Below are 23487 nucleotides of genomic sequence, written 5' to 3'. Positions count from 1 at the left end.
AAAACTTACCTGTCCTGAGTCCCATTCCTAGATAATCTAATAGATCCATTAGAATGCACTAATCACAAGGAACCTAATACATATGTTTTCAATTTACTAATAATGGATCATTGAGGCAGGGTTGCTGAGTGAATAGAAGGGTAGCTTTGAAGTTAAGAAGACTTAAGTTTAAATGGCACCTCTGACATAAAATATACTAGATATGTAATGTTGTACAAGTCATTGTACCACCCTTGGAAACTAACACTAAAAGTTATAGATGAGTTGCAGATCTATATTAATGGAGGCAGTTTCTATACTCGAAGTTCTCCATAGCAATGAAATAACAGATTTGAGGAAGCTTGCTCCTTCCTTTCCCCTGCCTCTTCCCTTCTTCAAAGAAGGAAAAAATGAATGGTACTAAATTGAGGATATACTACATGTTACCTCACCCACTTGATATGTTAAGATTTCTAAAAATACTTTCTGATAATAATACTTTAATTCAAAGAGATGACCTTAAGAACAAGTACTTCAGGTTCTGATGGAGAAATGCTCTTCCAGCTTCTCAGGAGTGCCTGTAACCTGGGGCACAAGCCTAGGCATTTACATAAGACTCTCCTCATTGGGAGAATGATTACTTGTTGCTCCATGATTGCATGAGGGGTGGAGTTGGTTTGGCAAATGCCAAGAGCACCTCAGGGGGGCCATCATTCACACAGAAAACCCTAGAGAGCTCCTTCCTGATGCCTGAGGAATTTACAAGAAGGAGTTATTCCTGAGAATTTCATACTAGTCCACCTTCTGAGAATGAAGAATTGCATATAGAGATAGGAGCCCTTCTAATCAATCATAGGAGGCATTGCTATAAAGAAACCGGATGCTATAATTATATCACTTTATCTGTGAGTGAAGCTGAAGTCATTCCCCTGGTGGTAGACAGATAAACACAAAACTGGCATTTTTTCTGGATGGGAACCATGTCCCTCCAGGAAAACAATACCAGGAGACTTGGATTGGACAGTCAAGAATGGGCCTGAGACACTAGAAGGCCCCTAAGCCAGACAAAATGATAAGACTAACAGAGCATCTAACAGGAAACAATTCCCAAGAGTCTTTTACTTGGATGACACCATCTTAGGTGGTCTGGGCATTCACCGAACTCCCATTATACTACTTTACCTATATCTACTGCTAGCCCTGCCACAGGCTACTATTCACCAGTCTCACTTCTAACATTTTTTATCCACTTCATAGCTCATTCTGCTGTGCCCTATAGAATCCCTGCTCTGTTAACCAAAAAAGTCCTGTGATTTCAAATTTTCCAGTTAATGTTAGAATTCATGTGCCTTCTGCCTCCTCGGTTTAACTACAACCTAGAGCAGCGGTTCTTAACTTTTTTGCATGTCCTGAGCCCCTTTGTCAGGCTGGTGAAACCTATGAATCTCTTCTCCAAATAATATTTTGTCACCTACATTTGTAATGGAAGGAAATGTTCAACCCTAACACTAGGGTTAGTGAACCTAGAGGTTAGTGAAAATGAAGATGTACTATTTTTCCTGTTCAAGTTCATTGATTATCATGGAGGAGGTGGCTTTTGAGCTGGGATTTGAAGGATGATAAGATTTCAAAAGGCAGATTGGGGGAAGTGATAGATATCAGGGTTGTGCTTTATAAAGATTAATCTGGCAGTTGTGTGCAGGAGGGGATTTTGTGGGTAGAGATAAACTGGAAGTTGGGGAAACAGTTTAGGAGGCTATTTCAATAGTTCAGGTGAGACATAATAAGGTGATGACAGCTGGAATGGGGAGTAAGGAATGGAGTTCATAAAGATTACAGAGGTCCAAACTGACAGGATTTGGTTGGTTTATTAGCCTTGAGATAGACAGGAAGCAAAGGAGGAGATCTTTCCAGGGCAGTGGTCTTCTTTAACTTCACCATTCTCCTTAATCCTCATCAATTAACCTGAATCTTGAACTATAGGAATAAAATTTCATGGTCTTGAGACGTTCAGTTGATCGGGATCAATTCAAAGCCATAGCTAGGAGTTCTTTCCCTTGCAATACTTACGTCACTTTAGAAATGCTTGTACCCAGGGAGGAAATACTGTTCTGATAGAGCTAACTTTTTATGTATGTGTCTTGACTCCCTAGTTAGATTGCAAGCTCCTGGAGGGCAGTGCCCATCTATCATTCATCCTTGTATCCTTAGCATCTAGTGTGGTGCTGAGTACAAGGTAGACTCGGTACATTTTTGCTGACAATCATGAAGGCTCAGTTCAACAGATAGTGGTGCCTGCCTCATGCCCAGCCGTGCACTAAGCATGTAGATGCTACAAAGATGCATAAGACATAGTCCTTGTCCTCAAATAACTTAGAGTTTATTCAAGGGAAAGAAAAGATTCTAAATGAATCATAGTATGAAGCAAAATGTGATGTGTCTTTACAGAGACAAAGTACAAGTCAGAGGAAGGAAGACCAGAGAATCAGAGAATCTCAGAGTCAGGAGGGACCATAAGAGACCATCATTCTCACCCAAACTAATAAAGACTCCTCTGCAAAAGCCCCCAGCATTTGTTTGAAGGTATCTGGTAAGTGGGAACTCATTTACCTCTGAAGCTGGAAAATAGGAGAAAGGAATAAGCATGTATATAGTATTGTTTGCCAGGCACTCTTTACAAATATTATGTTATTTGATCCTTAGAGGTGGGTGCTATAATTAACCTCATTTTATAATTGTAGAAATTGAGGCAAAAAGAGATTAAGTGACCTAACCAGGGTCATACAGCTAGTAAGTATCCATATTTGAACTCAGGTCTTCTTGACTCCAGGCCCAGGGCTCTATTCTCTGCTCCACCTACCTGCCTTATTAAAAGAACCATTCATTAAGTGCTTATTATTTGCTAGGCACTGTGCTAAGCACTTTAAAATGATCCTCACAGCAATCCTGGGAATTAGATGCTATTATTATCAACATTTCACAGTTGAGGAAACTGAGGCAAACAAGGGTTAAGTGACTTGCCCAAGGTCACGCAGCTAATAAGGGTCAGAGGCTTCACCATTAATCCTCTGAGATTGAAATTAATGACTATTGATCAAAGTACTGAAGTCTTTCAGTGTTATTTTCCCTTGCATTTTTGTGGTGGTTGTATAAAATTGTCCTTGTTCTGTTTACATCACTCAGCATTCCCTGAAAGAGTACTACCTGGCATTGGATATGTGCACCAAGAAAATAGCCTCACATCTTGATTAGTTTTATCACTTCATATAAGCTTTCCCAAATCTCTCTGAATTATATTCAGTATTTCTTACAGAGAATCATTATTCCATTGCATTCATATAACATAGAGAGTTGAATTTTCCAGTCCTACTCTCCGTCAGGCTCACTTCTAACTTTTTTATCCACTTCACAGCTCATTTTGCTGTGTTAGCCAAAAAAGTCCTGTGATTTCAAATTTTCCAATTAATGTTAGAACTCATGTACCTTCTGCCTCCTTGTTTTAACCACAACCTAGATCTCTCCTTATGACCCCAAGTCCCTTGTAATCTTCTCCAACAGACAATCATTCCAATGGAATCACTCCTCCTTATTTCCCCCAATAAAGTGAAATATTAAAAGGCAAAGTAAGATTTTATTTTAAATTTAAAGGGATCTTCTATGCTATTTCAGTCTTTAGAGGGAAAATATGTTGTGTTTTTAATAGCATTGAGACAAAATTATTTAATAGCATTGAGACAAAAGTATTTTACACAGAGTATAGACAGCTAAAATAGTGAGTTCAAACTTACAAAGAAATCTCTTGTTAAGTAATGCTCAATTAAAATATTTCTTCCATCATCTTGCCATTATTTGTATGAAACTAAGGCTAATACTATAAATATATTCAGGCAGAGTATATACTATTCAAAAATAAAAAGCATGAAGGCATAACTGATTAGTTTAGATAACAAATAGAGAGGACAATTAAAATTTACTCAAGAAAAAATTTCAAAGTACAGTATTGAAATGGTCACAAAATTAAGAAAATATTAATATCAATGCTCAAAGTACAATATTAAAACATGACATTACACACAGACATATTTTAAAACTAAAAATAATGAATATAACACATGAATCAGAATTACCTGTTTTGCTGCCTTGAATTATTATTTCTTGTCCACCTTGTTTATTCCCTGTACTGTGTGAAATCCATGCTCCATAGCCCTCCAAACTCTGGGCCCAGACTTATCAGTTTCAAATCCAGGGCATTTTCTAAAACATCAGTATCCCTTTGGATCATGTTCCCCCTCTCAGTTTACACTAGGTATATCTCTGAATATAGTTCATATCTACATGTTCACTATTGTGGTTAGAATGGTATTTAGTTCCTGTACAAGTACTCAAGGTAACAAATGAATATTGGGTAAAGGAGAGCTCCATAGAAAGTAACTTATAGCAAACAAAAATGAGCATAAATGAATACATAAAACATTCACAGTAGTCCATTAAAAAATCAACACAATTATCCTTCTTTTCTGGTATTACTTTCCCTCTAGAGTTTTATAGTCCTGACATAACCACCTCATTGCTTGAACTCCACTCAGAAGGAATCTAAACTTTGGGTTGATAGCAGGGTAATACCTTAACATTCTGGAGAATCCTTAGCTCTCACACAAGGACCTAAAAATAGTATTTTCTGTAGTGCCACCCTGTGGTTTGGGGCTGGTAGACAAGCAACCCCCTTCCTATTGGATCTGCATTGTTTGAATAACTTATGGTAATAGGGAAGAGCAAAATATAGTCCTTATGTTCTCCCACATGTTGACATTCATTCCTTACTTCCCCCCTAGCCACAGGGGCCAAATGAGTAATCTTTCTCTCTCAAAGAAGGATGCTGCTCAGAAACTTACCTAGAAACTTAATTTAGAAGGAAAAATTCCCAAGTGCTTAAACTTGGGGTTATTTATGGGACAACCTGCTAAAGTTATCCTAAGGTAAATCTCGTCTCTGGCCAGAAGACCAAATACTACCATGATACCGTTTAGGAAATCTGCCCTTCTCTTAATTAGAAGGCAAGGGTTCAGGAATGACATTCTTTATTAATTCCCCTAGCTCTGTGTGTGATTAAATACAGGTGCCATTTACTTTTGCCACAAAGTAACCATTCATGGTTCTTGGTGTTGAAAAAGAAATTCCTGCTCCTTCCTCCTCTCACCTTACCTTAATTTTTGTAATAAAGACATAAGGAAAAAGAGAGTAAAAAGCATCCTGCCATGGGAGAAGTAAAATCATATTTATAGGTCAGTAGAAAGTGACTCCTCACAACAGAGTTCAACCTGCCAATGGACCAACCCAATTAGATCATCTTGGAAGCAGCCTCAAGATTAATTTGGAGTTGTCTTTTGTGCTCTTAACAGTCTGTCAGTAGGCATGGCCACACTATAGGGAAAGAAGTATCAAATATTCTAAACAAAATCTCACCTCCCAGAAAAGTGAGGGATCACCTCTCATTCATCAAATTGATCAGGGATCATCCCCTTCTTACACATGTGTTTCTCAAAGGAGCGTAAGTTTAGAACTTGAGGGGACCTTAGAGTTCATTCAGTCCAACCTATGAAGCTGAGGGAAAGTGAGGAAGTAGACCAAACCAGCACCATTATGATCCCTACCTCCCTCTAATCTTGGTGGAATTGGTTAAGGACCCTGAACTCAATTGCCCCTGAAGTAATATGGTCCCTTAAGCCACCAGTCTTTAGCCTGGCCCCTGTTGCTATTGTCCATGGGGGCATCCCTAATGGAGATGGGTCTAGGCACCTGCCTCTACTAGTGCTACAGACCTCAACTGCTCAACAGCCACAGTTACTGAAGACCTGGAAAAGACAATTCTGGACACCCAAGTTCTCAGACTCAAATGGCTTAGCATTAGAAAAAGAGCATGGTTTTATCAAGAGAAATGACATCAAGAGGGAAAAAGGCCTATTTATACAAAAACTTTTATAGCAGCTCTTTTTTGTGGTGGCAAAGAATTGGAAATCAAGGGGATGCTCATCAATTGGGGAAAGGCTGCACAAGTTGTGATACATGATTCTGAAGCAATTCTGATGGAATATATTATGCTATAAGAAACGATGAGCCGAACGGCTTCAGAAAAAACTATGGAGACAAATGAATTCATGCAACGTGAAGTGAGAAGAATGAGGAGAACATTGTACATAGAAACAGCAGTATTATAAGGATGATCAACTGTGAAAGACTTAGCTACTTTGCTCAACACAATGATGCCAGACAAATCCAAAGGACCTATGATGAAAAATGCTATACACCTCTAGAAAGAGAACTGATGAACTCTGAATGCAGATTGAAGCATACTTTTTTAAAAAACTTTCTTTATTTCTCTTTTTTTTTGGTCTGTATTTTCTTTTATAACATGGCTAATATGTAAATATGTTTTGCATGACTTGACATGTATAAACAATATTAAATTGCTTGCCTTCTCAAGTAGGGAGAGGGGAGGAAGAGAGGGAGAGAACTCAAAATGATTGTTAATGACTAACATAGAAATATGTTTTACATGATTGTACATATATAACTTATACCAAATTACTTACTGTCTTAGGGAAAGGGGAGGTAAGGTAGGGAGAGAGAAAATTTGGAACTCAAAATTTTTAAGTGAATGCTAAAATTTGTCTTTACGTGTAATTGGAAAAAATAAAATACTATTAAAATTTTAAAAATAAAAAATGTTAAATTTTATATGTAATTAAGAAATATTTAATGAAATAAAAATATATTAATAATAATGGTGATGATGATGGAAGAAATGACAGTATTTTTCCTTGACACTCCTGCCAAACTGAATTACTTGACATCTGGACTGTCCAGTTTTAGCAATTGTCCTGCCACTGAACTCTAAGAACCACCAGGCCTTTCTAGTCTCCCTTCAATTTAAACCAACTGAATCCCTATTGGAATGTGAGCTTCTTGAAAGCAGGGCCTATCTCTCTTTTCTGTTCATGTACTCAGAATTTAGCAGTGATCTGCACAGAATAAGAGTACAGAAAATCCTTTTTATTAATTTATTCATTCACTTTTCAGATTATATAAAAGAGACCCAGAGCAGTTAAGTAATTTGCCCAAGGTCACATAGGTAATAAATGACTTTGTCATTATTATATATTACAATATTATATATATATATTATTAGTGGCAGAGAGAGTAGAGCAGTTAACCAGATTTGAACTCAGGTCTTTCTGACTCTAGGCTCACCGCATCCGAGTTCAAATCCAGCCTCAGACACTAGCTGTGTGACTCTGGGCAAGTCACTTAACCTTTGTTTGCCTCTAGAGAAGAAAATATCAAACCATTCCAGAATTTCTGCCAAGAAAACCCCATGGACAGTATTAGCATGCTATAGTCCACGGGGTCATAAAGACACGACTGAATAACTGAACAACAACATAGTATATGTTTAGGGGAACAGTAAGGAAGATGAGAAGAGGATTGTAGAGGGCCTTGGATACAAGAGTAACGAGTTGGACAAGGGAATAACAAAATCTGAGATATTAAAACCACCAGGTGGTGATGGTGAGCAAGGCAGGCCAAGCTGTCAATCACCCCTAAGCTTAGGGCTTTGTTTGGGCTTGCCAGAGGAACTCATTTTTACTTCTCTCTGTAGGAGCAGAGCTTCCCTAGCAACTCACCCCCCTTCTGGGGTGTGATTTTTCTTTAAAATTCAATGTTTTTCCTTTCTAGGGAAAAGGAAAAAACTGGCTGCCTTCCTTTGCTCATTTACCTCTAGTGCTGTTCAAAGTCAACATAGATTGTTCTCTCTCTTTCTCTCTGGTCAACTTTTAAAATAAACTAATAAACTCTTATCTTTATTAGGTGTGTGACTCCAAACCCCTAGCTAGTTTGTACAAGCAAAATCCAAATTGGTTTACAAACCCTTGATAATTTAGATCATTTCCCTTTTGGGTTGTCCTTCTCTCCTTTCTAATCTACTCATATACATTTAATTAAGTAGAGCTGGCACAGATTTAAGAGCTATCTGATTTTAATACAATTTCAAGTGCATAACAAGAAATTCAAAATGCCACATAATGAGATAACAATTCCAAATGCCAGTTACTTAGCCTGTAAAGGAGGTGGGGTAAGGAGTAGGGATGGTGGGTGGGAGGGAGCGAGGGAGGACAAAACTAGTGATGGCTTCATTCTCTGTTAAGATGAGTAAAAAATAAGAGTAGATGGAGACAAATAAGCATGGAGTTGGTCTTCATTCCCAGGACTGCACCAGCAGGATCCCAAGATAGTTTCATCCAAAGACACCCGTGCTTCATGTGTCATTTTGTTGTTGTTCAATCACATCCAACTCTTTATGACCCTGTGGATCATAACATACCAATATCGGATTTTCTTGGTAAAGATAATGGAGTGGTTTGCCATTTCCTTCCAGTGGATTAAGGCAAAGAGAGGTTAAGTCACTTGCCCAAGGTTACATAGCTTTTAAGTGTCTGAGGCTGCATTTGAGCTCAGTTCTTCCTGACTCTAGGCCCCGGCTCTATCCACTGAGCCACCTAGCTGCCTTTTCCTGTGTCATAGGCACTAGCAGTCTCTAGACTGTCTCTTTTCTACATAGTAGGACCTCCAGGTGCTTTGTACTCTTCTAACCTTAGTCAGGGGAATAGTGACCTTTCAGCCTACAACTTGACCCCCTTTGGGTAACTTTAGCATAAGGACCCTGGCTTCTGTCAGGCCTTTCAACTAATCTCCTGTCACCACCATTGTCTATGGCTTTCAATATTATAATAATAATGATGATGATAAGAATAATAATAGCTGACATTTATATAGTGCTTACTATATACCAGGCACTCTATTAAGCACTTTACAAATATTATCTCATTTGATCCTCACCACAACCTTGGGAAGTGGGTGCTATTATTATTCCTGTTTTACAGAAGAGGAAACTGAGGCTAAGAGCAGTTAAATGACTTGTCTGGGATCACACAATCCAGATTTGAACTCAGGTCTTCCTGACTCCAGGCCTGGTGCTCTATGACCTCATTGACCTAAATTTCTTTCTTAGGGAGAACTTCATCACCCTCTCTAAAGCCAGTGAGAATAAGAAGATATATTGGATGTAAGTGCCTATGTCATGTCTAGCTTTCAGACTCAATCTTCATTAGGCTCTGGGAGGGAATTGATGTTGTTCATTCTAGTCTGACTCTTTGTGACCCCATTTAGAGTTTTCTTGGCAAAGATATTGGCATGGTTTGCCATTTCCTTCTCCAGCTCATTTTTCAGATGAGGAAACTGAGGCAAATTGGGTTAAATAACTTGCCCAGGGTCACCCAGCTAGGAAGTGTCTGAGGATGGATTGGAACTCAGGAAGATGAGTCTTCCTGACTCCAGGCCAGGTACTCTATCCACTGTACCACCTAGCTGCCCATCTGGGAGGGGAACTATATTATATTTTAGAAAGATTACATTGACAGTAGTAAATAGGCTGGATTAGAGCAGAATTAGACAAGTTGGGAAATTTTTGCAAAAGCCCTAGTGTCTTCTAATTCTATGAACTGGATAAACAAAGATCCTTCCCTGAATTAGAATTATTGCAGTGGGAATGTTATTGTTTGTCCTTCATTCTCGAAGAGGACCATGGAATCATAAAGGTAATGCCATGACTTGCAAGTGCATTGGATTTAAGGAGGCACGGCTGTGCAAAGTCACCAGCCTCATGTTCTCCTCCAGAGCCATCTGGGTCCAGTGAAAAGATATAAATCAAGATGACTGGAGATGGCCCCCTATAGTGGGAACAGAAAGGAATGGATAAACATGAGGGATGTGGAGGAGGAGAAATGATGGGATTTTCCAATTAATTGGATGGGTGGCTGAGAGAATGGTGTTTCTATTAATAGATATAGAGATATCAGGAATTTTGAGGGAAAGAAGGAGTTGTTAAGTTTGTGGTAACGACAGGATATACAGGTAAAAAGAACCCTTCAACAGCTGGTAATGTGCTTCTTTTTTTTTTTTTTTTTTTGGCCAGGCAATGGGGTTAAGTGACTTGCCCAAGGTCACACAGCTAGTAAGTGTTACGTGTCGGAGGTCAGATTTGAACTCAGGTCCTCCTGAATCCAGGGCCGGTGCTCTATCCACTGTGCCACCTAGCTGCCCTGTTAATATACTTCTGGAGCTTCTAAGAGATACCATATCCAGTGATTTGCATTCAGAAGTCTTAATAGATGGTATGGTAGATGGAGCACTGGGCCTGGAGTCTGGAAAACTTGAGTTCAAATGTGACCTCAGTCACTCACCGGCTGTGTGACCCAGGGCAAGTCACTTAACCTCTGTTTGCCCAGTTTCCCCAACTGTAAAATAAGGTTAATAATAGCACCTAGCTCCCAGGTTGTTGTGAGGATAATGAGATAATAATTGCAAAGTACTTAGCATAGTACCTGGCACATAGTAAGCGCATTGTAAATGTAAGCTATTATTATTATTTTGTTATATAATTACAAATTATATACTATATTGTATCATTTATATAATATAATTATAAATATTAATAGTTTGAGAAGTGGTGTGGTGTTATGGATAGAAAGCCTTGAAGTTAGGAAGACCTGAATTCAAGTTCTGCCTATGATACATACTATATAATGTAGGCAAATCACTAAACCTCTCAATGGCAACAACTCACTAAAACTGTAAGCTACAAATGAGTTGAATAAATGAATAAAGCATTTATTAAGCACTTACAATGTGCAAAGCATTGTGCTGAGAGATGGGATATAAATAGAAAAGTGAAACAAACAGTACCTTCTCCCAAAGAGCTCAGTCTAACAGGGGAGATGATACATATAGAAAGTTTCAACTACAAGTCAGATGTAAAGATCCCATAGTTGTTAGGGTGCAGGTGTAAAGCAGATGCTAATATCATTTTCACTGATAAAATCATATCACTTTCTGATATTGAACCATTTGACAGTGCCAAGGACTTTCTTTTCTGGGTCTTCAGTAGATGTGGCTGTAGCACCTGCAGGAGCAGTTGCCAGGCTGCAGCTCCACAGGGGTTGCTTCCCAGGATGATAGTGAAAGGTGTGGGCTGTTAGCAATGCTATTCCCAAGGCTCTTGAGTTCACGAGGAGTGACTGATGAAAGTATTGGATAGGCTAGAGAAAGTTGGAATTGGACAACTTGATTAAGTATATGGGTCATACCACAAGGCATGGGCACTATCCTAGAGAAGATAGAAGCACTCCTGACTTAACCACACGTACAGAATACTCAAGTTCAAAACCTCTTTCGATAGAGTTTGGCAGTCATCTCAAATTTGTTAAGAACTTTGCTGCTAGCCCAGGGTGGGGAACCTGTGACCTCGAGATCACATGGTGCCCTCTAGGTACTCAAGTGTGGCCCTTTAACCGAATCCAAACCTCACAGAACAAATCCTAATATTTTGACCAATGCCACTTTGGATGTTTCATGCCAGGGATAGGTAACAATGCAAAGTAGCCATGAATTCAGCATATACTTTACTGGCCAGGGAAGATTACTATAGACACAGATGCTTTGTCCCAAAGGCCTTATGACCCAGTTATGGTGATACCAAAAGAAGGTATGAAAGCCATATGTGAAATCCAGGGAGCTGGACTACAATCAAGTGGAAATGTAAATGAGATTAAAAGGGAGACAATTAACTGGGGGGGGGGGATCTTTCCAGTAAGTTTCCCTGATGTGGGTCTCATTTCCAAGATATTTAAGGAATAAATTCAAATTTATAGAAAAAAGAGCCATTCCCCAATTGAGAAATGGTCTAAAGATATGAACAGACAGTTCTCAAGGGAAGAAAACCAGGCTATCTATAACCATATGGGGGGAAAGGCTCTAAGTCTCTACTAATTAGAGATATGCAAATGAAAGTTTTTTCTCAGATTCTACCTCACACACATCCGAGTGGCAAAGATGACCAAATTGGAAAATGATGAGTGTTGGAGGGTCTGTGGGAAAACAGGCACACTGATGCACCACTGGTAGACCAATGAATGGGTATAATCATTCTACAGAGACTGGGATTTCCCCAACTAGGTTGCCAGGAGCATGTTACAACCTATAATGATATTATTTATCAGGCATGCCATCAACCAGCTTGAGTACAAGAGAAGAACAGTCATCAGGTCACAAAATAGCTAGCCCACTTCAGATTGTGACCAGATTAAATCAAGAACCTGGAAAAGTCAATTGGTATAAAGTCAGGTGACAGCAGTAGAGCTTGCCCACATAAAATTTTAGTACCTTGTATATAATTGCATATTCATTGATACTCATGTCAATTACTGCATGCTGGACTTATGTTTTTATTTTATTATTTTGTTTATGAACTTGTGCTATGTTCACAGCATAGCAACATTTGCAGGTTAGCCATGCGGTTTGACTCACTGTTTATTTGTATATTATATATATATATATATATATATAGAGAGAGAGAGAGAGAGAGAGAGAGAGTGCTCTGTTGATAACTGTGATAGCTAGTTAGCTTTTTTTTCTGTTTATGATCATTTGCTTAAGTAGTATGGATATACATATTCTCTCAGGATGTGCATGATATGTCTTGCATGTAACTAAGAGATTTAGTTCTTGAAGTATCCTGTCAAGTGATACTTTGTGTAGTGTTAAATCTACTGCATGTATTGTTAATACTTATTTCTCTTCAACAATACCATGGGGAGGTTACCTGAGATTCTGGGATAATCACCCTTGTTACTTCAAAGGGTCGATGCTTATTTTGAAGCTTGTGCTATATAATTAAAGATTTTAAGTATACCCCAGTTAATTTTTGCAATGACTGCAAAATTTCTGGCCCCAAGGAGGAATTTAGCCTTGTGCTCCTGAGCACCCAGCACAGATAGCACTGCTATTTGAACAAATGTTATCCTAAATTTCACCTGTTGAATGATGTCTTTGAAACTTGGATATCTGGGACTATGGTTTTGTAGGCTTTGGGGAGAGACAAGCCTGAAGCCATGGTGAAGTCAGTCTTGTTCCATACTATGGGTGAAGAACTGTGGATAAGATATAGTGAGATGCCCAATCTCTGGCTCCCCTTCCCTGACGTCCAGCTCCCTTCCTCTTCCTCTTAGATTGGACAAGGTTCCATGAGAGATGGTAAAGATCAGAAACTAATGAGTGACCCTTCCCATCCCAATGGAGAACTGACAGGGTTTGCTTTTGCTTTTCCCCTCACTTCCTTGTCAAAGAAAGTCACCTCAAAGTTCATATCTTTGTTAAGATGCTGGGCAATTTTTCCTCTCTTTGAGAGAAGGTTGTACTCAGGGAAAGAAGTTAATTCTCTTTCCCATTGCCAGCAGCTTAGGCAGCTGTTTCCTTAAACAATTTGTTCTTTAATTGTTCATTATTATTGTTATTGCTTATGTATCTGTTCCGTCTCTTTGATCTAAAAGAAAATCCAGTAACCATTGAATCTATTTTTTTCCTCGGTGTTGTGATTAATGATGGCAGTGAACTGCCTTCAGAGTCACAGACTCAACTTTACTTCAGCATGGCTGAGGCATGAAGGGAGGAAGAGAAGACAATAACTCCATTTGAAAATTCCAAATACAATGAAGACATATTGAGTTAATACTCCTAAACAAGAAAGTCTATAGGCAAAGGCAAGTATACACACATGTGTATGTATAATAATCTTATTATATATACATGTATAATTAATGTATTATGCATATATGTGTATATGTATGTGTACCCTTAGACCTAGTAGAGATAAATTCTCGAGGCAAAAATAAGCCAGGTTTGGAAGAGGGTGATTGCCTACCCATTGGAACACCTGTCATTTACCATCTGTAGAAACCCAATCTGGTACCCACAGAAATCCAGAATTGAGACCCTATAGTGGAAGGGAGCCCTCAAACCCATGATCAATAGCAGTCTTTAATAAATGGGGAGAAAACAATCTCTTTGCATTTCTTATAAATGAGAGCCTTCCTATATACTCTTTATATTTTTCTTCCTAGCACAATGTCTTTCACAGTCTTAACCAATATTTGAATGAATGGCAAAATGAATCCATTTTTATCATTGACTTGATGAAGAAAGGGAGGAGAAAGATCAAGAAAGATCTTGATTCTAACCTGGGTGACTGATGAGATGGCGGTGCTGATGATAGAAATAGGGGGAGTTGTAACAATCATGGAACAAATGGGATTTACCCCAGAGTACCATTATGAGGTTGGGGTGGGGCACTACTTCCTTTTCACTGTGGCTACCATCCCTGTACCTTACTTCCTGGTATGCTGGTGGTCTATATGTGTTCAACACCACCCACCATGGCCCCAACACTTCCAAAGTGCAGCCCAAACCAGATTAAAATATAATTGGGAAACATTTAACAAAATAAAAATACAGTGGAACATAGATAATGTTAATATGTGGTTTTCAAAGTCAATATGGTAGCAGGGATCCTGGTGTATGGTTTGGTAACTCAAATTTCTATTTGAGTTTGACACCATTGGTCTAGATAGTCCTGAAGCAGAACTGCCTCCAGGTTACGTCCCACCTCCACAGCTCTGTCGCTGTGGTACTTTTCTTGGGGAGCCTGCCTTTTACCAAAATCTCCACTGCAGCAAGCATTGTACAACCCTTTCTTTTAGTGTGACTGCATCTACAATGGGACTCTTTTCTGCATCACCACCTGCTAAGAGGACACCATAGGGCATAGAGTGCCAGGCCTAGAGTCAGGAAGGGTCATCTTCCTGAGTTCAAATCTGAACTCAGATACTTCCTAGCTGTATGACCCTGGGCAAGTTACTTAACCCTGTTTGCCTCAGTTTCCTCATCTGGAAAATGAGCCAGAGAAGGAAATGGCAAACACTCTGGTTTGCCAAGAAAACCCCAAATGGGATCATGAAGAGTATAGAAATGACTGAAATGACTAAACAACAACAAACTGCTAAGTCTGTCCTTTCTCCACTCAACTCAAGTGAAAACATTCCCAGTTACTGCACTGGAAATAGGCAAGTCAGAAAAAGGTGCTGGTTTGGCAAAAGAACATTGGTTTAGTTTGGAACATGTTCATTTGAGGTGACAGAGGGATATACAGGTGGCGAGTCCAAGAAACGGACCTCAGCCTTGAGCCCCATCACTAGTCTCCAGTGTGTCCCATCTACATGCAGGAGGTGTCCAATAAGAATTTCCTTTTCTCTAATGAATAATTAGTATTTTCAGGGTTATAAAGATAGATGTCACTGTGACATGGACCTATTTTGGCAGGTCCTTCTCTTCTGGAAGAAGAGAAAATCTAGATGAAAGATACCATTGTGGAGCTGGTAGACAAGGCAGGAGAGAGAATGCGGAAGATTACAATTGGCAGAGCTAGGAAGAGTGGTTCTTACCTTTATCATAAAGAAAATGAAAGGAAGTGGGATGAATGAGAATATAACTCATTTTCCCCATGAGCTAAAACCAGGAATAAAATAGTTAAATATCTCATGAGTTATTTTATTGACACAAACATGGGACATAGGTGTAGCCCCGATTTCAAAAACTTCTACAGAAGCTATAAAAATTGTTATTATTACTTTAAGAAGAGAAGAAGCTATGAAAATTATAATTGTTACTGCTTCTACCTGCAAAGGCAGGAGGAACGTGGGTTATTACCTTTAATCTATGAGAATCTATGAGATAAACCATAGAGAGGACAGAGGGAAAGAAAGTGAGGAGAAACTTCTTTCTTGTAGGAACTGTCAACTTATATCAAGTGATATCACAAAGAAATTTTTATGATGAGTGAGCTGAAGAAAGAACATTAAGTGTAATGACATGACAGAAGGTGAAGGTGCTGTTTTCCTGTCATGGCTGGAGAAAAGCTGGAGAAGACAGAGAAAAAGAAGATGGAGGTATGATCTTTCTTTCTGAAACTGTGATAATCTTTATCATGATTCTTACAAAGAGACCTTATTACTCTGAATGAACTGAATGGTGTGGAATTATATTTTCAGAAATGAAGTTGTTGGTTTTTTGGTTTTTTTTTTTTTTTTGGTGAGGCAGTTGGGGTTAAGTGACTTTCCTAGGGTTACACAGCTGGTGTCAAGTGTCTGAGGTCAGATTTGACCTCAGGTCCTCCTGACTCCAGAACTGGTGCCCTATCCACTGTGCCACCTAGCTGCCCCAGAAGTAAAGTCTTTTGTGAATACTAGTGAGGGTCTGAGGTCATTCCGGCTATGATCATTTTCATATCCAAAACAATTATCTATAGATTTGTGTTATTATTTATTTAATTGTTAATTTTATATTCAGTAATTTTCACATTTGTTTAATCCTAGAAGATTAAGGGATTTAAAATGCAGAAAGATAAAACTACTTTTGGGAAAGGAAGTTTTTCAGTTTATTAAATAAATAACATTTGATGGATTTGGATAGAGGCTTTGAGCTTAGTTGATGGAGAGATATGTTAAAATTTTATTAATTAACGAGGAAATATCCAAACATAACCCTAGATTGCACTAGAGTTCAGGGTGATAAATTTAAGTATGGAAATTGATCAAGTAGCAGGCAGAAGGGTAACCTACAAGAGAGGTAAGTGATCTATATAACCTTCTTGTACTTGAGGGGTCTTCATTTGAATTCTATTGGGTAAAAGTCATGATTTTTCCTCAGGGAAATTGTAAGCGAAGCATGAAATAACATGCCCAGATGGCAGCTAGGTGGTGTAGTGAATAGAGTACTAGGTCTGGAGTCAGGAAGATTCATCTTCCGGAGTTCAAATCTGGCTTCGAGACACTTGATAGTTGTGTGACCCCGGCAAGCCACGTAACCCTGTTTGCCTCCATTTCCTCTTCTGTAAAATGAACTGGAGAAAGAAATGGCAAAACCACTTCAGTATTGTTGCCAAGAAAATTCCAAATGGGGTCACAAGGAGTCAGACACTACTGAAAAACAACTAAACAATAACAACATGACCAGAGAAATATTAATATGAATTCAAAGTTGACAAGTAGATAAACATCCTCAGTCCAAATCAGGACAGTAAGAAATAGGCAGCTGCCTTTGTCATTATACCATGTTTCACTTCTCCTGTAAAATTCTGTTCCAAATATCCCTCTAAGAAGACTTCCCACACTAACTTCACCTGAATCTAGCTATTCTAGTTGAATTGGCTGTAACTGGTAATAATTAGTGAAGTTTCTGTAATCTTTTTTTATGACCCTTGAGCCTGCCCTGATTTTCTCATGAAAGTAAAAGACATAGAAGATATTTCTGTCCCCTCACCCACACCCCTGATTAAGAGGCAGGGGCTGTGTCTTCTATACCTTTTACAATTTTACAAAGTGCCTAGAATATTGCTTTGCTTATAGTAGATATGATCACATCTGCCCTTGTCATGTGGCTTACATCCACATCACTCTATGGAAATGGTCTCCTGGAAGGTCAATAATGGCATCCCAAATGTCAGACCCAATACCCTTTTCTCTGCCTTTTTTCTTCTCAACCCTTCTGCAACCTTTATATCAGACAATAAGGGTTACTGTCATTGACAGGTTTGATGAATTCTTATCAACACCTACTTTCATTCATGCATGGGGTTTGGAGGTCATTTTTGAGAATCCCACACAGTCAATAGTAGCTTAGTGGATAGTGTACTATCCCCTGGAGTTGGGAAGACCTGGGTTTAAATCTTGTTTCTGACACTTGCTAGCTGTGTGAGTATGGGTAAGTCATGTTGCCTCTCAGCCTCAGTTTCCTTATCTGTAAAATAGGTATGATGCCTACCTCAAGGGGTTGCCAGGATCAGTGAAGTAATTCATATAAAATGTTTTGCAAAATTTAAATCCTGATGTAAGTATCAGTTATCATTATGAAGAGGTGACAAAATGGAGAAGAAAAATCATTCTGTTAAATAAAGGTACAATAAAGATATGTACCATAGGGAGATGTGGTATGGATGCCATGACTCACATCCATCTAATAAACCATTTTCCAGGCAGCCTGGTCTGATGGATGGAGGGCTGAATTTGGAATCAGAAAACTTTGATTCTAGTCTTGTTTCTATAACTTCCAATAGCACAGGTGCAACATCCAGCTCCCTGAACTTTAATTTCTTTGTCTATTAAAAAAAAAAAACAGGAAAGTTAACACTATCACCTCACAGGTTGATCAAAGGAAAGCAGTTTCTAAACTGTAGAGCACCATATGAAAATCTGAGCTATTATCATTGTGTTTAATGTACAGAATCATAATAGGTTTTATGTCCTACTGTCTTTCTCCCAAACTCAAAGCCTGAGAATTAACTTCTAGACCATTAGGTGAGAGCATTGTGGGAAACAAAAAGCTTTTCTTTCCCCCTCCTTTTTCTTTCCTGGGCTTCTTGCCGTTAAAATGTCTATGATCTGGCAGACCTAATTCATCTTTTGGCTCTGTCACTAGCCAAGCCCCAGGCCTGGATTTTCCAATATTATGCCTCAATATTTCTTCCTGTAGCCATAATCTCTTTTTGCAGTGAAAATTCAAAGCCCTTACTCCTCAGCCTCCAAGTTCCCACCTTTGTTCTTAACTAGAAGTTGTAGAAAGAGTGTTGGGCTTGGAGTCAAAAGATCTCAAAGGACTGGAGATGAGTACTTGTGTGACTTCAAATAAGTCACTTAACTTCTCTGAGACTGTACTACTTATACAATAGAAAGATAACACTGTCGTATTACCTGCCTCAAAAGGTCTTGTGAAGATAAAATGAAAATAGGGAAATAGTAAAGTGTTTTGTAACTGTAAAGTGCAAATATGGTTGAATACTTCAGGGATCTGTGAGACTGTTGGTATGACTACTCTCTACCCATCTGGATGCAAATTCCAATCTCTTTATCACTTAGTGGATGATAATAATAATAATAACAAAACAATAATGGCTAGCAAGTATATATCCCTTTAAGGTTTGCAAAATGATTTACATATATTATATTGTTTAATCCTCATAGTAACCCTGATGCTACTATTATCATCCTCCTTTTACATATGCAGATGCTAAGGTTGAGAGGGATTAAATGGCATTCCAAGAGACACACAGTAAGCATCTGAGGCAGGATATAAACTCCTAATTTCCCAAGTATATCAATGACTCCTGATTCCAAGTATAATGAGCTGCCAAGTTGCCCTGACCTAAGAGGTCTTCTGGCGCTATTATGATTGAAAAATTCATTGCTTTGCAGCCAACCTGGTAATGAATCTCTCCAAACTTAGCTGGGCTCCTGGTACTGGGACAAAAGACATCCAATCCATCACTGCCCATAATTGAAGCCTTTCTGGTTCAGTTGGACTTGCCAAAGCCTGTGCTCTAATGAAATAGCCTTTGAGAACCCAGGTTTACCTCCAAGCCATGATGAGACACTGGAATAGGATTTTAGTAGGGGAAAGTGCTATATAAATGTAGGCTGTTATTACTATTACTAGTAACAATTAACATAATGGTGTTAATAATAATGCTAACATGACATCTTCCTTTAATGAAAAAAAAAAAGCCAGTTCCCACCTGCAGCCTTCATTCTAGGGCTGTCCTGGCATACATTAACTATATGACCTTGAGCAATTAACAGATTATTTATGATGCCTACTATGTGCTCTGCTGCTGAACTCAGCTGTGCCCCCATTTCCTCTCTGCCTGTACTCTGCCTGTAACCCTTTAGTCCTACCCAGGGTTGTTATGAGATCAAAATGGGCAATAAATATAAAAGCCCTTTGAAAAGTCTGAACCTCCATATAAATGATGGTTATTATTGTGGTTGTTACATCCATATCGGGGAGCATCCTAATTAATTTAAAGCTTTCCCAAGAGAGTAAGGACCGTGTGTGTGTGTGTGTGTGTGTGTGTGTGTGTGTGTGTGTGTGTGTATGTGAAGGGGGATACTCTCTGATATGGATGTAATCCTGGATAGTGTCTGTGGAGGTGGGAAACCAAAACACCTTCAAAAGCAGAGCCTTTGATAAGCAACATTAACGGTCAAGGACTCTGAGAAAACCTCTAGAGACAGTTGCCCACAAAAGGAAGTGGGGGCACCCAGAGGCGCCTAGACCCATTTCATGCTCACTTGGGTAGCCACTTCATAGAGACATACGCAAACTCACCCTAGCCACAACTCGGAACCCCTAAACGGGAAACTTCCCCTTAAAAAATACTGCAAAGAGCAAGGTGATGGATCTTGCTTCTGTTGCCTTCATCCCCACCCACCCTAGCCTCAACTACCTTAAAAAAATTATGATTCACCGTGTGCACACGTAGACATTGCGTTGCCATCTTCCCCTCCCCCGTGTTTTGTTTTTAATTTTTTTTCCATCCTCCTCCTCCTCCTCCTCTGCCCCCTCCCACTCCTTTCTTCCCTCTTTTCCAGACCTTGCTTTGAAGGTTGGATTGAATGGGAGAGAGTTCGGCTCTCTTTGTCATTTGTCTTCCCTCCCAACGGTGTGCAAGCTCCTTCCGGGTCAACAATAATTATCATCCTTCTAATCACACCCGCGATCCCCAGCACCACGGCAATAAAGGCAGTGGAAGCCGACCACAGCCCCGCAGGTTGCTGGAGGGGTGGAGGAAAGGGGGAGGGGCAGGGGGATCTGGGGGCGGGGAGGGGAGAGTAGAGGAGAAGGGCGTAGGAGGAGGAGGAGGAGGAGGAGGAGGAGGAGGGCGAGGAAAAAGAGAAGGAGCCAGCCTCTGACCGCAGGAGAGAAGAATGGGAGTAAGGGGCAAAAGAGAGCCAAGAAGGGTCACGGCTTCTAGAAAGACTGGGCGCTCTGAGACTCGCTCCTGGGGCTTCTGAATCCCGGAGGGCTTGGCAAGATCGCAGTGAGCTGGCGAGACTGGGCACGGTAACTGCAGAGACTGGGGCATGGAGAGGAACAGCTCGGGCGGAGCGAAGCTGAGCGCCAGCCACCGCCTGGCAGGGGATGGGCAGCAGCAGCAGCCCCTGAAGTCCTGTGCCCTGGGCAGCGCAGGCAGCGGCGGCGGCGGTGGCGGCGCTGGTACCGGTAGCGCCCCTCGGGGCCAGGCTGGGGCGGCGGCGGATCTCGGGGAGCTCCTCCAGAGAGCCCAGGATTTCAAGAACCAAGGAGCGCAGTGCTACAAGGACAAGAAATTCCGCGAAGCCATCGGCAAATACCACCGGGCGCTTCTGGAGCTCAAGGGGCTGCTGCCAGCCCTGGAGGAGCGGGACAAGGACACCCAGGCACCGTCCACCGCCCACGGGGCCAAGCTGGGCCACTTAACTGAGGAGCAGAGCAAGACGGTGGAAGCCGTAGAGATCGACTGTTACAACAGCCTGGCAGGTAAAATGCGGCTTTTCTCCCGTGCTCTCCTAACCTCTCCTTCCCCTTTATTTACCCGAGGCCATCCGCCCCAATGCCCTCCTACTTTCCAGTTAATCTTTTGATCATTAGCCATCCTCTTCCACCGCCACCCCGATCTACCCCAAGCCCTCCCACTTTTCCAGTTCATCTTTTGATCATTAACCTTGATCGTTAACCGTGTGTCCAGGTTTTGAAACCACCCCACGATATGACCACCTCTTCTGGGGGACCGAGAATAGGGCTCTGGAGAAGAAGTATGACTTTTTTTTTTTTTTTTTAAATCTTCCCTGCTGTAAGGCTCGGTCAGTTTCACTCTTTTCTACATTCCCCTCCCCCAGATAACTGGGGCAGACCTAAAGGGAGACACGGCTGCTGCTAATCAGAGGACCGAGGTCCGAATGCATGAAGAAGATAGGAAAGGGTCGGGGTCACTCACACAGCATGCTCTGTTTCCTTCATTTGCAAGGCTCTTTTAGGGAAAGGCAGAGGACCAGGGCATGCCATTCATGGATCTGCTGAATTTCCCAGGAACATTGATACTCTCCTATGTTAACTGCTGCAAGCCTGTCCCCTCCCTCACCAATGAAAATCCTATTAAAAATCTAGGGTGATGACCCTCCAGTTGGAAGCTAATAAGTGAAATACCCTTCCATAAAGTTGTATTCCTTTCCTCTACAAAGGCAGGCTGCCACCAATATCTACACCGTAGGAGGCAAGCAGATTCCCCAAAGACCACTTTTGCTTAGCTGTTCCCTATTCTTCTGACTTCTCTGTGTCAGGTGAGGAGGAAGACCTCACAGGGACTGGAGATCAGGTCTGGGCTTGCACCATATGTGTTCCATGCTCTCCGACTAACCTCCAAATAGAAATCTCCTGCCTTCTATCTTTGGAGTTCAGGGCATCAATTCTGTACACTAGGTGCAACCACTATTACAGGGAGGTGGAGTGGGCCCCTAGGACAAGAGGTGATGATGATGATGATGATGATGATGATGATGATGGTGATTACAGGTTGATTTTGATGATTGAGGTCAACATCAATTTCTTCCTTCCTTCCTTCCTACCTCCCCCATTTTCTTTTTAACTTAGGAAGAGGATTTAAAATCAGTAGTGGAGGAAGAAACTGGGTCTTTCTAGAGACTGCCTGTTGGAAAGTGGAAGGTAGTGGCCTTGAATTGGGTTTGCCCCTGGTCTCTCATACTCTCCTTTTTGGTACAATCCTGGCAGGGTTGATCTATCCTATTTGGGTTAGAAGAAACCATTTTCCTTAACCCTTGAAGGGTTTCCAAAATTACATGTAAATGGTCTTGTGTGTGTGTGTGTGTGTGTGTGTGTGTGTATGTGTACACTCTTGGGTGTGGCTGTGTGGTTGTGCTATGGTTGAGGCTGGGGGAGTCTGGTTTTGAAAGTAAATGTTTCCCAGGACTCTTCCTGTCCTTTTCTAAGTGCAGACCTGTTCCTTATCCCATGGTTCTGTCAAAGCAGCCTGACCCCTGCCTCCAAGCTATCTTAAGTAGCAGTTTTAGCCAGACTAGATAGATCCCTGGGAAAGGCTGATTGCTGCTTGTGTGCTTTGCAGTACTAAGCAAAATTAAGATCTGTCTCCAAGGTGGAATGTCTAAACCCATCTAAAGATTTGTTTCCCTTTATTTCCCATAACACCTTGGTACACATGTTCCCCAATTAATATTTAAAGGATGCAGAGGAATTGGGGAAGGGGGAAGCGGTGTGAGGTGGAAAAGTTGGATTGATAATGCAGTCAATTCTAAATGGTTATAGAGCCTTCTCAAAAGTTTCAGTCTTGGTGACCAGCATTCTTACCCCTTCTCTTCCCCTAGACTTTTGTCTGTGTGCCAGGGAGCTACTCTTACCCTCTTCCCTGTAGCTAGCTGCATCTCTGTAGCAAAACCAGAGGCATGTCCTTGGTCAGAGCTAGGCCATTCTTAGGGTGAGGCAAGGGGCTGGCACTTGGGCAAGCTCTGCTTGCCATAGCAACTGTATAGAGTTACACAACTAGGTCAGAAGGTGAGAAAGAAGTAATGGGACACTTAGACCCTTAAATTCTCTTACATCCTCCTCTCCTTCCTGATATACTACCTGGCACCCATCACTCCCGGGATGCAGTCTCACCTGTGCCCTGCACTTCCAAACACAAGGCTTTGTGCTTCATGAGCACCTCTGGGGGGTGCC

At 40.7% G+C, this 23487-nt stretch overlaps 1 protein-coding gene across 1 annotated transcript in view; it reads left to right on the top strand.

The window, feature by feature from the left end:
• The first annotated feature begins 20613 nt into the window (after positions 1–20613).
• Positions 20614–23487, top strand: part of LOC114030008 (tetratricopeptide repeat protein 9A-like) — a 53715-nt gene continuing 50841 nt past the window's right edge. Inside the window, exon 1 of the mRNA XM_027844672.1 lies at positions 20614–21276. Within this exon, the coding sequence (XP_027700473.1) occupies positions 20841–21276 (436 nt within the window). The 5' untranslated portion in view covers positions 20614–20840. The remainder of the gene's footprint in view (positions 21277–23487) is intronic.

This window comes from Vombatus ursinus, unplaced genomic scaffold (genome assembly GCF_900497805.2).
Source record: "Vombatus ursinus unplaced genomic scaffold, bare-nosed wombat genome assembly UNPS02014945.1, whole genome shotgun sequence".
Taxonomy (NCBI): Eukaryota; Metazoa; Chordata; class Mammalia; order Diprotodontia; family Vombatidae; genus Vombatus; species Vombatus ursinus.
This window is presented reverse-complemented; position numbering and strand designations above follow the sequence as displayed.